The sequence below is a fragment of the Mirounga leonina genome, unplaced genomic scaffold, assembly GCF_011800145.1.
Source record: "Mirounga leonina isolate KUSES-001 unplaced genomic scaffold, KU_Mleo_1.0 Mir_91, whole genome shotgun sequence".
NCBI lineage: Eukaryota > Metazoa > Chordata > Mammalia > Carnivora > Phocidae > Mirounga > Mirounga leonina.
Genome location: NW_023270839.1, coordinates 46,828,614 through 46,844,018, shown reverse-complemented (window position 1 = coordinate 46,844,018; position 15,405 = coordinate 46,828,614). Strand labels below are relative to the sequence as shown.

The 15,405-nt window shown below is 54.1% G+C and overlaps 1 protein-coding gene across 1 annotated transcript in view; it reads left to right on the top strand.

Annotated features, from left to right (window-relative positions):
* Positions 1 to 15,405, top strand: part of HCN4 (hyperpolarization activated cyclic nucleotide gated potassium channel 4) — a 40,916-nt gene that overhangs the window by 16,008 nt on the left and 9,503 nt on the right. Inside the window, exon 2 of the mRNA XM_034993724.1 lies at positions 8,105 to 8,528. Within this exon, the coding sequence (XP_034849615.1) occupies positions 8,105 to 8,528 (424 nt within the window). The remainder of the gene's footprint in view (positions 1 to 8,104; positions 8,529 to 15,405) is intronic.

Here is a 15,405-nt window from a genome sequence, read left to right as displayed (position 1 = left end):
GGTGTGCTAGGAGACTCAGTCCCACTGGCTGGGTGTTGGTAGGTGAGCGAGATAGAAACTAACTCCCCGGTTTCTAGATGGAGCATTTCGATGGCTAGAGGAACCCATGCTGGGAGCACAAGCATTTGGGAGGAAGCTGTTTAGTTATCTGGATGTGCCAAGAATGACAGGGGCATCCAGGTGTAAAGGTGTAGTCGGCAAGTGAACACATGGGTGTGGAGCTTAAGAGAGAGGTCTGGTTTGAAAGCCAGCAGAATCATGGAGGCCTTGGCAGCTGGCGAGGTCACCCAGGGAGAGTGTGGAGAGAGAGAAGAGGCCAGGGCCCAAAGGAACAAACACACTTAAAGATCACGCAGGGGAAGGAAAGAGAGGCAGAGAGAAGGGAGGAAACCCAGGGTCTCAGAGTGGCCCGTGGTGTCAGGTGCTGCTGAGGGTCAGCCAGGAACAGACCACAAAGCACACCGAGGACTGTGCAGTTGCTGAGGGGTCGGCAGGAGTGTGGGGAGAGGCAATGGAAGTGGAGCGAGCTGGCACCGTGACGCCTCTCCCAGGAAGCTTCTCTCTGGGCGAAGACATCAGGCAGAGGGATTCGGGACTCGGGAATGGTTTCGTTTTATTTTTTAAACGTAGGGAGCTTAAAAGAATGAGCTGATGGGAAATGATGCTTGGGGAGGGAGACTGAAGATACAAGAGGGGGTAACCTATGGGTCAGGGTCCCTGGGGAGGCAGAGGGGACTTGTATCAAGAGGCAGGTGGAGGGGTTGCTGATGCTTTTATGACTGGAGGAGGGGGAAGGGGTGAGGGAGAGGCAAGCAGGGGTCGCAGTCTGGTGGCAGAAAGAGGAAGGGGACCTTCTGGTGGCTTCTCTTTTGTCTGTGAATGAGAAGGTGGTGTTATCTGCTGAGAGTGGGGTAGAAGAGTGGTTTTAGAGCTTTGAGGAGAGAGAAGATACTTGGAAGTGGCTGCTGGAGGAAAATTGGTGGGGAAAGGGTCTCCTGGAAGGTGGGGCGGGTGGGGGTGAGCGCCAGTTGAGTATGGAAACCCAGATGAGGAAATTGAGGCATGGGAGCTAAGGCGCCTACATATTTAGCAGAATGGGTCTGAGGTGGTGGGATTTTTTGCACAGTCCCCAGGAAACATGCAAAGGGTGAATGGTGGCCGTGATCCAGGGCGTGATCTTGTGAAGAGGGTGCCAGAAGGACCAGGTGAGCGAGGTAGAAGGGCTGGACCCTTGTGTCTCAGGGGAGGGGAGGAGGCAGGAGGGTTCTGTGACTCAAGGTTCCTGGGACAGACACTACAGAATAGACTCAGCAGGACCGGCTAAGAGAGCTGGAGGGAAAGGAGGTTGCGGTGAGAGATGGAGCCACTGCAGAGAGTGACATGGTCCCTCCCCCGCTGCAGGAGCGGGTGATAATGTGCCGTCAGTAGAGTCAGGGCACCAAGCCACTGAGGGGCTGCGTGTTTGGGGTTGATACATGGAGTGGAGGTCTCCCAGGATGATGGCAGGGTTTGGAGACGAATGGAAGGCTGTGAACCAAGTGCTAACACGATCAGGGTCCCCGAGATGGAACAGCGGCAGATGGCTGCTGGCAGGATGGCCAGAAAATGACAGGATGCTCAAAGGATCCTGTAAACCTTCCTAGCACAGACAGGAAGTGACCCCAGCATGGGGGGCAGGGGGATGCTGACCCCACCCCCGACTCAGAGGTGCCTGGGGTTTAGGAGAGTGACGTCGTCAGGATTCAGCTGAAGCTTGCGTAAGGGAAAAGTAGGACTCTGGGGGCAGGCTATTTGGGCTTAATTCTTGATCCACCATATATAGCAAATTTCTCAGCTTCTTGTGCCTCAGTCTCCTCATCTGTAAAATAGGCGCAATCATAGTATCTCCCTCACAGGGATTTTATGAGGATTAAATGAGATAATCCATATAAGGTACACCGATCAGTGCCTGGCATGTCGTAAGGGTCCAAAAAACATTGGCTGCCATCCTCCTCTTGTCTCATTGTCTTCGCTGTCACCTGGGGCAGTTGTCTGTGCTGGGCATGGAAAACCAAGGGCTGGCTCGGGAACCCAGGGGGAGCTCTCCGCTCCCATCGCTGTCTCAGACACCAGGATTCTTGGGTTCCTGGTTTCCATGACTTGTTGGGAGCCTGAGAGGAGAGCTAGGTGGTGCCCAATGGAAGGGCAGGATGAGGCAGCCACTCCCAGACACACAGCATGGTTAGGCCAACTTCCCGGGGGAGGAGGTCTTGGATGGGTCTTGGATGAGGGATGGGAATTCACAAGATGGGGGTTCAGGAGGCAGGGGCCATTCTCAGGAGGAGGAGCCAGAATGTGGACGGAGATAGAGCCAGGGGGTGGGTGTCCAGTGGTTACTATGAAGGAAACAGGAGGGAGAACAGGGAAGTGGGGCACAGGGGATGCCAGACCTTGGAGCTTGAACTTTCTTCTGTAGTCATGGGGAATCTGCCAAGAAGGCCCAAGCAAGGGGTGACGAAATCATAAAATTTGGAAAGATAACCCAGAGATCATGTGAGTTGGAAGGAAAGAACTTGGGGGCTAGAGACAGGTAGGCAGCGGGGCCAAGGGTCCAGGCGAGGAGCAGTGAGGAACTGATCTAGGACAAAGCAGTCAAGAACAGATTCAGAAGCCATCCTAGAAGATGCTAGACAAGGGGTGTCTGGGTGACTCAGTCGGCCAAGTGTCCCAACTCTTGATCTCAACTCAGGTCTTGATTTTAGGGTCATGAATTCGGGCCCTGCACTGGGCTTCACGCTGGGTGTGGAACCTACTTAAAAAAAAAAAGATGGGAGACAAGACTTGTCATTGCATGTGGGGCCTGCAGGAAAGAGAAAGCAGCTGAAGATAGCTTTGAGGTTTTGAGCCCAGGTGATTGAAATGCTGAATGTGCCATTCAGCTCTGAGGAAGAAGATGCTGTGTTCGGCCTTGGACTTGGGTGTAGGAGCCAGCAGGCCCTCCGGGTGGCAGGTGGGAATGCAGGTCTGGTGCTAGGAGAGGTGTCTACAAAGAAGGAAGGGGTAAATGGTGGGGCCCTGTGTGTGCCACTCCCCTGGGAGGAATCATGAGGACTCTGGCCTGCAGTTCAGCATGGCAGGAGCACAGCCATGTCTGGGACAAGGCCCTTGCCTTCAGGGAGCCACAGCGTTCTGGGATGTCCAAAGCCAGGGCTCAGGCCGGGCCCAGGTCCATCCGTGAGGGGTTGGAGAGGCCTGGAAGAAGTAGCACTTCAGATGAATCCTAAAGGATGGAAAAAATGTAATGGGCCAAAACCCGACCCTCTCTTCCAGCTGGCAGGATTCCCAGTGGATGTCATTTGTGTCAAAATGTGTGCAAGCAGGTGTGCAAGAAAATATGCGTGTGTGTATGGGAGCAAAAATTAGCAGGAGTGCATAGATGAGAGTGTACAAAACTGTATTAATGGCGTGTGTGTGTGTGTGTGTGTGTGTGAGCATATGCGCTCAAAGGCAAGCATGGGTGTGTGTGGACAAGACAAGGGTAAAGGAGGCCATCCCTCTTCTGACTTCCACTTCTCCTGCCCCCATTTTATTACCCTTCACTCCTCTTCAGCCTCTGGGGAAGGAGAGTGCCCTTGGTCTGGTCCTTGAGTCTCTGAGTTCAGGGTCAGGAGCCTCCTATCTTCTCTTTCCTCAGCTCCCTTGAGCTCCCTCAGCCATAACCTTCCTATCAGACCAAACCATGGAATGTTCCAGGTGTCCATGTAAAAGGGCTGGTTGGTTTTTTGCCATCCCCCGTTTCTTCTGCACACGAGACCTTCTCCTCCAAAGCTGCCCTGTAGGCCACGCCCACTGGCTGAGAGGCCACCTGCCTGCTTGGATAGCCAGACAGGAAGAGAGGTCCAGGATTAAGGGAGGACAGGCCTGGGGTCCTGGGGCTAAAACTGGGGTGAGGTGTCTTCCCTTTAGCTTAGAGAACACTGGGACAGGGGCGGGTCATCTGGCTTTGGAGAGAACAAGGCCTCTAATTCAGGCATATGCCAACTCCAGCATGTCTGAGTCTGGCTGTCCCTCGCTTCCCTGACAAGGCTTGCCACCCACCACCACGGATGCATACCCTGGATTGTGGAAGCTAGCCATGAATGATTCTAGGGGCAGTGAGGTGCTGGGGGAATATGGGGCATCCAGCTTGAGGTTGTGGAAATGTTACTGTTCCCTCCTCCACAGACCCCTCTTACAGGATAGCACAACTGTGCCCGATTGACCAGGTTGACCAGGATGCTTTTAATATTTGAAAGTTGTGCTACTTCCCCCACCCAGGAAGTACACCAGAAGGCTCTGGCATCAGGAGGATGGGTCCTCTCCAAACCTCTTCACAACTCTCTCTTCTCTCTCTCTTTTTAAAATTTTATTATTGAAGTAGAGGTGACATACAATGTTATATCACTTTCAGGTGCGATTTCATAGTGATTCAACAATTCTATACATTATTCAGTGCTCACCACTATAAGGGTAGTCACCATCTGGCCCCATCTCTCTCTCCTCTCTTGTCTACACCCGCTGTGATAGGCTACCTCCCCGCGTGACGCAGAGGTGCCAGGAAGGCTGGTCTCCCTCCCTGCATCCCACTGAGGTGCCTAAAATCCTAAGCAGCCAGGTTCTCAAGTCCCCCCAGACCTCTCGGAATCTCGTTCTGTCCCTCACTAGCTGTGTGACGTTGGGTAGATACTTCTCTCTGAGTCTCAGTGTCATCATCTGCAAAATACAGATGTTAGCAGCCAACTCAGTGCTGGTGTGAGGATTAAATGAAATAATGCATGGGAAACACAAAGTTAAGTGCTTGATACATGTGAAATGTTTTGGAGTCTTTTTTGAGATGCTTCTGATCACTGGGCTTGGCGAGAAGAGGGGCCCAGGAACTGAAGATGCAGTGGGGAGGCTGTTGCCAACTTCCCCTGGCCAGAGGAGCAGAACAGGGCTGGGAGGCGCCAGGCGCTGTCCGTGGTGCTGAACGCCTCCCCTTCCCTTCTCTCTCCCCGCTCTCAACTGGCCCTGCTTTTGGGAATCTGTGCAACCTGCTTGCAAAAGTAAGGGGAGGTAGTCTCCAAGGCCAAGGGCAGCTCCCAAAGCCCAGGTCCTCCAGGAGCACTTTCTGGCCTCACCCTTCTGGGCCACCGGGAGCCATGCCTGGGCTGCTGCCTGGGACGGTTTCTTCCATCATTGCCCAACTTGTCTTCTGTCTAAGCCTTGTATTCTGACTGAACCATGAGCTCCCTGAGGTCAGAGCATCTGTCTGCCAAGGTAGACTGGTTCTGTTGCCTGACTGTTCACAGAATGTTGTGGTCCTTGACTTCACCACTGAACTCTCCCAGAACCATTATAAGCTCCCTTCCACCCCCAGCCCCAGTAGGTGCTTTGCTTTGACTCCTCCCTGGAAGATTTCATCTTCCTCCCTCGTCTCTTTCCTGTGAATTTGTTGACTTGAGTTCCTTACTGACTCATTTAGTAATACAGATAGGTATAAGTCAGAGCATTTTGCAAATATCAATTCATGTCATTCTTATAACTCTGAGTTAGGTACCATTATTATTCTCAGTGAACAGACAAGGAAACTGAGGCATGGAGAGATTAAGTGACTTGCTAGTAAATGATGGAACCAAGAGTTGAACCCAGGATGGCTGGCTCTGAAAGCCTCTCTTCCCACCACATTATGCTGCCTTTTGGGTAGCTCTGTGATGCTCCAGGATAGTGGTTTGTGGGGAGGAATTCTCCAGCATTCCGACCCCAGCCTGGATCAGGCACCAGAAATATCCCTTAGCATCTGGAAACTCACGATTGAAATAATTAGTCAGAATGCCAGGAAATGGTTGTTTTTGCCTCGTGTAATTTGGTTTTATGAAGACCACTAAATGCAAACATTCTCCTGTTAATTACTGTCTCAAATTTGGTCTGTAATTGAGAGAACTAGAACTGGGGAAAGTGTAGAAACCCGCTGGAGTGGCAGACCTGCCCAAGTCAGCATTCCCAGCCGCCTTGCTCCCGCTCTGTTAATTTTAGAAACTCCTCTAGCCTGGGTGTATTATTAGCTTTATGTACGGAGGGCCATGGGGCCTCAGTAGCCTCTCAATGCCAGTTTTGTTTTGTTTTTTCTTCCCAAGAGATGAAGTGAAAGGGAATGGTGACCATGTGTATATAGGGGTGTTTGCACACTCTGTGTGAGTGGGGATACCTGTTTATGGCTTCAAATGTGTGTCTGCAGCTGTCTTTGAATGATGTGCATGAGGCTGCGTGGAGAGTGTACACAGCTCAGGAACATCCCATAGAAGCCGAAACCATTCTCCTGGGGCTCACACGTCATTAGCAAGATGTGCTGTCTTCTGTGTGGTGGGTGTGATGGCTGGGGTGGGTTCTTGGGTCTTAGGTTGGGTTCTCCCAGATGGCATAGGGGGATTCGGGCTGGAGAAAGGGTGGTGGATTGTAGGGCAGGGAAGGAGCTGAAGTTGGGATTCGGGCTGGAGAAAGGGTGGTGGGTTGTAGGGCAGGGAAGGAGCTGAAGTTGACCTCTTAGCACCAGCCTGAGAATGAGAAGGTTTTAGCCTGAGAGGCTCTGACTTGGGTCCTGTCTTGAGGCCCTGAATGGCTTGGCTTTCAAAGGAGCTGTCCAAAGCTGCCCTTCCAGAAGCTGCCCTTCCCTGAGTTGTGTGGTGTGGGACAGCTGTCTCATCCACCTTCAGTGAGACAGATCCTGTTCTCTTTGACTCAAAGTGCCATTTTGAATCTGGCAAAGAAAGTAATTTGCTGTGAAGTAATATTTGTTTTTCAAACCTGGAACTCTTCTGGCAGGAACACTTTGGTTTTGGAACAAGACCCTACGAAGACTCGAGGGAAGCTTGTCTTTTTTTCTCTTTCCTCCCTCCTAGCTTTCTTATAGTCAAGAATTAAAGATGGCTGAAAGGTTATTTCTCTTGGGAGAGAACATGCTTATTTCTGCCTGACTTAATACCTTTATCTGTCATTGTGTAACTGTTTAAATTAATAGCAGAAGGAAATAGCTGTGTAGTGCAGGTTTTAGATCTTGGGGCCAGCCCCGGGGTGGCTGGTACTCAGGCAGGGTCCCTGGTATTGATTGGTCATACCTTCTAGACATGGGGTCTGTGCCTGCCTGTGCTGTCTTGCACACTCCAGAGGGGCCCCTGCTAGGCCAGGTGGCTTCGCCCTGAGGGGCCCTTCCCACCTCCCTCAGGAAGCACTTGCAGTTGCTTTGCACCTTAGGAGAAATGATACTGTAAGCCCCCACTGATCTCACTCCATTGCATTGAGTGACACCTCACAAGTGCCTGAAATCCCCTCATTAACACTTCCTGCCCTTGAAGATTTCACTGTCCTTCCCCAACCCTGTGTTAGAATGCAAACCTCTGGGGGAGAGAGATGGTCAGGCATTTTCTGACTATAGGGGATAGACTAAAGGGGGACCCCAGAAAGCCAGTGTGGGTGAGGGCCAGATCACAATTATGGGACGGAGTGTTTAGGCTCCACCCCTTATTGCACAGTGAGGAAACTGAGGCCCAGAGCAGGGAGGGAACCTGCTTGACATCACATAGCATGTCAGTGACAGAGCTGGGGCTGGATCCCAGGCCTCCTGCCACCCAGGTACCCGCCGTGTATCTGGACCTCCCCTGCTCTCTGGTCACAGTCTGTAGCACGTCTGCCCGCCAGCCTGTCTCAGGCCATAGCTGACCCTCAGGGAGGATGGAGCAGCTTGGCCTGAGCCTGGGGTGTTGTCGGGCGAACTACTCCTGCTGCTAAAACAGCTTCACACTTCTCTCTGGACATCATGTTTGGTTTGCATTTCAGCCTGACTCCTGCTGGGGAGTGCGGATGGGAGTGGGAGGCTTGTCACTGGGGAGCAGACAGAGGGATAGGCAGAGGGTATCCTTAGGGAAAAGAGAGCCTTTCGGTGCCAATCTCCATATTTTGCCCATGGTACCCATGTGCCTATCTCACACAGTGACTCAGAACCTCCCAAGACTTCCCTCTTCCACACCTGCTCTCCCTTGGAGTTTTTTCTCATAGTCTGTAACTCATTCCCTCTGTCCTCCTGGCGACTGACCCCTGTGTCTCTGGGCAGATTTTACTGGGACCTGACCATGCTGCTGCTGATGGTCGGAAACCTAATCATCATTCCCGTGGGCATCACCTTCTTCAAGGATGAGAACACCACACCCTGGATCGTCTTCAATGTGGTGTCGGATACATTCTTCCTCATCGACTTGGTCCTCAACTTCCGCACAGGGATCGTGGTGGAGGACAACACCGAGATCATCCTGGACCCGCAGCGGATTAAGATGAAGTACCTCAAAAGCTGGTTTGTGGTGGATTTCATCTCCTCTATCCCTGTGGACTACATTTTCCTCATCGTAGAGACACGCATTGACTCAGAGGTCTACAAGACCGCCCGGGCCTTGCGCATCGTCCGCTTTACCAAGATCCTCAGCCTCCTGCGCCTCTTGCGTCTCTCCCGCCTCATTCGATATATTCACCAGTGGGAAGAGGTGAGTGGCCAGACCCAAACCTCTTGGGGGAAGGGGTATTTTTCCCCACAGGGGGAGTGAGGGGCCAACAGGTAATCTCAGATTGTTGGATTTGGGCTGTCAGATGGTAGCAGGCAGATCTTCTCCAAGAGGACAAATGGTAGTAATTTCTTGACTTCTTAGGTGCTAGACACTATGAAAATCACTTTACAGTCAGTATCCCATGTAAGTCTCTAACAACTGCGATACTCATTTTTTACATAAGGAAACCAAGAGACATAAAGGGATTTATATGAGGTCACAGAATCAGTAATTGGTGAACCTGGACTGAGAGCCTACACTGTTAACCACTGGACTATATTGTTTGGAAAGCAAACTCATGAGCCTTGAGGGGCCAGGCAGGGAATGTGAATGGGTGAAAAGGGCCAGTGGGAGGCAGTAGGGAGTGTGGTGGACTGGGGAAAACTGAAGAATACATCTTCCGTCTGCCTCTACTCCACTGTAACCACTTGTTGCCAAGTGAGAATAGGCCCAGGTTGCGAGATCTACAGATTGATCATGAGAAGCAGAAATATGGGTTTTTGTGCCAATTTTGTTGGCAACTATCTCAGGTGTCCTGGGGGTTCTTCCGGAGCAGACCCTGAGGTGAGGATTTGCATGAAAGTAGCTTTTTTTCCCCAGTGGGGCTGAGGTGGGCAGTGTTTCCAGGAATAATATGGTAAGGGAATGGGGAAGAGGGACAGGGGATGGAAGGAAGGAAGCCAAATAAGGGTGACACCAAGCAAAGTGCCGTGGGGAGCTCTGGGGACGGTGTACCTCACACCTCGGGCAAAGAGTTGGAATTTTTATATCCCCTTGCATGGCAGTCCCCGGTTCAGGGCACTCCCTGCCCTCGGTGCTAGCAGGCAAAGCAGCTTCCAGCAGCCTGGGGCGGGTCTCTGACAAAGAGCCCCAGGGGCTAGCCGTAGGGAGTGAAAAGCATCTGAGGAGCCTGGAGTTGTGCACGTGAACTGTAAAGGGATCCTAGGGGCTGTGGGCAGAACACTGGCTCCAGAAACGAAATAAAAAATTGTAAAAGAACTGGGTGGGCCAACACTGTTCTGAACAAACCTAACTCAGCCATGGGCTGAATGCTGTCATCTGTGGGAGGAAGAGAGGAGGACTGTGAGCTGCAGTTCGGAAAAAGGCAGGTGACCGTGCGAGCGCTTCTGTCTCTGTCTGCCACTGTCCAACTTAACGCCTTTCGGCCACGGTGGCAGGCAGGCTGGCCTGCAGGTGCCAACGTGGGGGGTAGGTGTGCTCTGTGAGGCCACCCCCGTCTGGGTCCAGAGCGGGCCGGAGCCCGGGGAAGCTTCTGCAGAGGCGCATTTCTTGCCACGGCTCACTGCCAGTCTTCTGGTCCCCAGGACCCCTCTGCTTGGCTGGTTGGACGGAAGTTCCCATGCTCAGGACACCAAGCCCCCACCCCACCCCAGCGGCAGCCTGGGCCCCAGCAGTGGCGCGCACCGCTGATGGTCAGGGCGCTGGCAGATTGAGGTCGGGGTATCATGAAGACCTGCGCTGCAGAAGTGCCTACGCCAGCCCGGCAGCATCACTCCCTGGCGGAAATTCTCTGCCTAGGAGAATTTGCGCTATTCCTGCTGACAGAAGAGGGGCCATGACTTGCCCAAGGTCATGTGGGTGGCAGGCTCCTGGTGGAGCTGGAGCAGAGCCCAGTTAGCTCTCTGGACTCGCAACAATGAGGGGTCCCTGCCTGGTGCAATGGAAGCCCCGGGGACTTGAGCTAGGATACACATGTGAGATCCCAATTAAAATCCTGGCTCCATACTGCCTCGCTCTGTGACCTGGGTGCCACCTTGCCTCCCTGAGCCTCAGTCTCTTATCTGCAGAGTGGGTATCATCCTCACTGGATTGTTGTGAGATGATGTTTATATAAGATGATGTTTATAAGACACTTAGCAGGAAGCCTGGTGAGTGGTTTGATAAATGCCCTTCCTCGGTCATTTGTCTGAGTAACCCTCTATACCTCTGGGGGGCGGGTTACTTTTCTCAAATACTTTTTTTTGCTGAAAGATTTATTTATTTATTTGAGAGAAGGAGAGAGCACAAGCAGGAGGGGCAGAATCCTCTCAGAGAGAATCTCAAGCAGACTCCACGCTGAGTGCAGAGCCTGATGTGGGGCTTGATCTCATGACCCTGAGATCACGACCTGAGCCGAAACCAAGAGTCAGATGCTTAACTGGCTGCACCACCCGGGCACCCCCAAATATTTTTTACCCTTTATTTTATTGGCTCCTCACACCTAGCGTCAAGGTAAAGCAGGCGGGATTGATAATTCCTGTTTGTCCGTGAGGAATAGGGTCAGAAGGTCCAGCAGGCCCAGTGGTAGGATGTTGGAACTGGGCCTCCTGACTCTGGGTTCCTGCATTCTTAGGTGGCCTGAAAGCAGGATGACTTTGATTCTGTCGTCTGTCCCTCTGTTAGGGACGACTCCCAGCTGAGATTGGGAAGGCGGGCAGCCGAGCAAGTCGAGGGGTGGGGTAAGGAGTTCTATGTGATGGGTTGGGTTTGAGGTACCTTTGGGACATCCAGGCACGGAGAATGTTGGGGTGGGGCTGGGGGGCTGGGGCCCCTCTGAGCGGCTGCAGAGGAAGAACAGAGGCAGATTTCCTGGAGCGCCCTCACAGGCTTGTCTCTTGTTTTCTGTCCCAAGTAGAAATACCACGGTCCAGAGGGTGGACCCTAGAGACCTCCGGGCAGACTTCCGGACCATGTTGGCTCCCTCAGTCCCGAAGACCCCCCTAGCCTTCTTTTTGTCTTGAACTTGCAGCTAGACTATCACTAAAAGCAGACAAGTAGCCACTCTTCTCCTTCTCCGGCATTGCTTCAAGGCTCCAGACCCCTGCCCCCTGGGAACAACCCTTGCTGCTTCCTGATGCCTGGTCCCTGGGGCCATAGTGTTTGGGGAGAATTTGCCACACTTGCCCGTGGCCCTGCAGAGTGAGCCCTGGAATAGAAACTAAGTGCTTCTGTTACTGTCCCTGCACCACACATCCTGGGAGCTCAGTCCAGAGCTTCTGTCCCCATGCCTCTCTGGCCTGGCTACTCTCTGGGCTACCCAGAACTGGTCAGGCAGGCTCTCGCCCTGGCCCTTCCCTGGGGTAGACAGAGGCCCCAGGAGGCCTCAGGTCAGGGCTCTGAACTGAACATGGGTACTCAGTCTCCTGGGCAGGAAGGCAGATCCCAGGAGACCAAAGAGATGACTCCCACCCCCTCCACACACACCCTTATCTGGCCTACCAGCTGGGGAGGAAATTGCTTTGAGTTGACTTCTTTGGGCACACCGCCCAGCCAAGGGCTCCCACTGGACTCTGGGATGGGACTGGACTTTCCCAACTGGCCCCAGGTACCCTTTCTTCACATCCTCCACAGCCTGCCCTAGCCCTGGGGCTTCTTGCCTCAGCTTGGCCTGGAGGCAAAGAGCAGGGACACCCTGGAAGTCCCAGGTCTACAGGGGACAAGGGAAGAGAGGTATTCAGTAGAGAAAACCCTGCTGTCTCTCCTCCTCTAACTCCCTGTATGAATCTCTTCCCCTTGGGGGCCTCAGTTTTCCCGACTGTCAGGTGGCCTCTGATGTTCTAGGGGGTTGGGGCTTGGTCCCCACACCAGCCTCCCCTGGCAAGGATGATGTGAGCTGACCCTGAGGACACTGTCGTGGCCCTGGGTGGGGGCTAGAAGGTCAGCCAGCTGTGAAGAAGCAGCAGCTTGCCCGAGGCCCCCGGAGAAGCTGTGGAGAGGCCAGACTGCCGACCCCCAGGCTTCAGCTGCCTCGCCCGGCCCAGCGCAGCGCCCCTGTCAGAGAGTCCGCAAGTGTTACTAGCAGGTGTTGGGAGTCAGGGGAGGTGGAGGGTCTCGGCAGGTGTAAGCCACCCTCTTAGAGGACGTCAGCCTCTGCCTCCATCCCAGGCGATCTAGGTCAGCATCTTCCTCCCCAGCCTCTCCCAGCCAAGCCACTTCCCTCCCTCTGAGGTGTGAGCTTGTTACAGGCACAGAGGCTATTGTTAGAAACAGTGGTCCATCCCCCCCACCCCCGATGTTCCCCTGCAGGCCCAGCACCCCAGCGACCTATCCCAGCATCCTCTTTCTCTCAGTAGCCAGGAGCCATGGCAGGAAGCCTGGAGGCAGGAGGCTGGGCCGCGGCGAGCTTCCTGATGAGTCTCCTCCCCCACGGGCCTCAATTTTTCTATCTCTTTCAGAATCGAGGAGTGGTCCTAGGGGTAGGGCTCGGTGCTCTCTGTAGGCCCCAGGAAGGGACCCAGGGTGACCCTCAGTTTGGCCACCTCCAGGTCCCCAGGACACACGTGCATCAGCCATCCTCTCAGGCCTGGGATTGCTGACCCCAGTGTGGTCACTGGTCCCTGAGACACAGGGAGAAGTTGTTCTTTTTTCTTGGGGAGAAAACGAGTCTCCCTGGAAGGGAACTCAACCCGGCCCCAAGAGAGGCCTCAGCGGAAACTCCAGTTTCTGGTCTCTCCCCAGGCCTGAGAAAAGAACTCTTTGTTCGAAGGCTGGGGAAGAGAGGGAAGGAAAGGAACCAACATGCATTGAGTACCTACTGTATATCAGCTGTGGACATCATCTCTCCTGATCCCCAAGACATCCCTGGGAGCTGGTAGTTATTGACCCATTACACAGATGAGGAAAGAGGCTCAGAGCAGAGAAGGTGCTTGGCCGAGGTGGAAGACATGTCACTCTGTCTGCACTGTGGCCTGGAAGCTGCGGAGCACCCCCCTCCCCTGAGGGCCATGTGGGGCACAGAGAGCGAGGCGCCCAGGCTGCCTGCCCAGCGAGCCTTGCGGGGCTGGAAATGAAGGTACTCAACTCCCACAGTCAGAACCAACATCATAAAAGGGGCTTTTAATGAGGTATAAAGAGCAAGATAAATATTTGTGCAGTGCAGCTGACTTGCAGGCGGCCTATGGCCCCAGCCCACAGCGGGGACACACAAGTGTTCAGCTGTTTCTCCCGGCAACGACCAGCCTTACTCTCAGCAAGCATACCTGTGTGCCATAGTGTTTGGGCTGGGGTGCATGTCCTCACCACCTGGGGTACCTCCGAGCCTGGATGGCTGTGCCCCCCGCCCCGACCGGCTCTTGGCAGGAAGCTCGTATTTCACCATGTCAGTGCCTTTGGCTTTGCCAGCCACAGTACCCCTCCCGACCACCAAAAACTCCCACCCTCCCACCCCTCCCCACCTCCACTGGGCCCCCTTCCAGCATCCGCCTGCTTCTTCAGGCCAGCTCCGGGCACCATCACCACCACCACGCTCTGCAGGACACATGAGTCTGTGCCCACCTGTAGGAAGAGTCACCTTTTTCTTCCCACGAAGGCAGAGGCAGAGTCCCCGTCGGCTGCACCTGCCTAGAGTGGGGCCTTTTCCAAATGCCACCATGTACACTCGTGGCGGCCTTGATCCGCATCACCGCCATCATCCTCATCCCGGTCATCGTCACCTTCCCCTTTATCTCTGTCACGAAGCACTTCACAGTTCCTGAGACCCTCCCACATGCTCTGCCCCATTCATTGCTGAGGTCATGATAAAGGCAAAACTAGAGAAGGACCTGATCCTGGAGGAAGATGAGCTACGAAGGAACAAAAAAAACATAGGCGATACCCAAAGAGAAGCAGGTATTGCATAAAAATATACCAACCCGGATACCTCTGTTTCTAAGGCGCGGAGTGATTCATGCAGAGGGGCGGTCTCCGTGAGCTGTCCCAGGCTGGGACGCCTTCTGAAAGGGGTCTGAGGCTACCTGAAGCTCTAGCACTGTAATATACTGTATACTGTAGGGTGGCATAGTGCATAGTACTCTCGTAAGCACTGTCCAGCTTGGGCTGTTCGAACAGAATACGGCAGACCTGGGGGCTTAAACAACAAACGTTTATTTCTCGCAGTTCTGGAGGCTGGGAGGACAAAGCGGGGTGCCGGAATGGTTGGCTTCTGCCTGAGGCCCTCGTCCTCCTTTGTGGATGGCCACCTTCTTGCTCTGTCCTCACATGGCAGAGAAAGATCCTCCTCCGTGTCTCTTCTTCGGGCACGGACCCCATTCATGGGGGCTCCACCCCTCATGACCTTATCACCTCCTAAAGGCCCCAACTCCTAATGCCATCACCGTGGGGGTTTGGGCTTCAACGTATGAATTTGGGGGGACACAAACATTCAGTCCATAGCAATTGGGAAATGAGGGAGCTTCATAACAATGACCCCGCCCATGTTGTTTTCGGGGCCCAGAGGACTATCTTAGCCAGTTTAATTTCTCCGGCAACCTCGAGAAATGGGGGGCAGATGTCTAGCTTGTCTTAGCTGAGGGGAGGCTGAGATGTGGTGGGACGTGAGGGCTGGCCATCTCTGAGACTGGATGGCCCCACGTCACTTGCCTTCCCTATCCTTTGAGTCTGGGGAGCTGGTGGCCTCCTGGTCAACCGAGAGTTGGAAAGGTTGGTGACTTGCCCAAGGTCATAGAGCTATGATATCCACCTAAGCAGTGAGCAGCCAGAAGTGAGATCTCCCCTCAGAGCCGCAGCTGGGGTGCTGGTACTCAGGAGCTGCTGGGGATGGTGGGGAGAGGCTGAGGAGCTTCCCGGGCTTGGGACCCAGGCCCCAGGGCAAGGCCGGCTGTGGACGGACGGACGGACAGACGGAAGCACTGCTGTCATGCTCGGGCATGCTCGGCCTCCTAGACGCGGCCTGGGGCCCGTACTGCCCTGCCTGGTCTCTCGTGCCCCACGGCCCTTACACGGACGCAGCATTTCGGCGGGGAGCCGGCACGCTTAGAGCACGGGGCTTATGGAGGCGAGATGCTGGGAGTTCGGGCTGGCCCTGGGTCCCCTGGCCGTG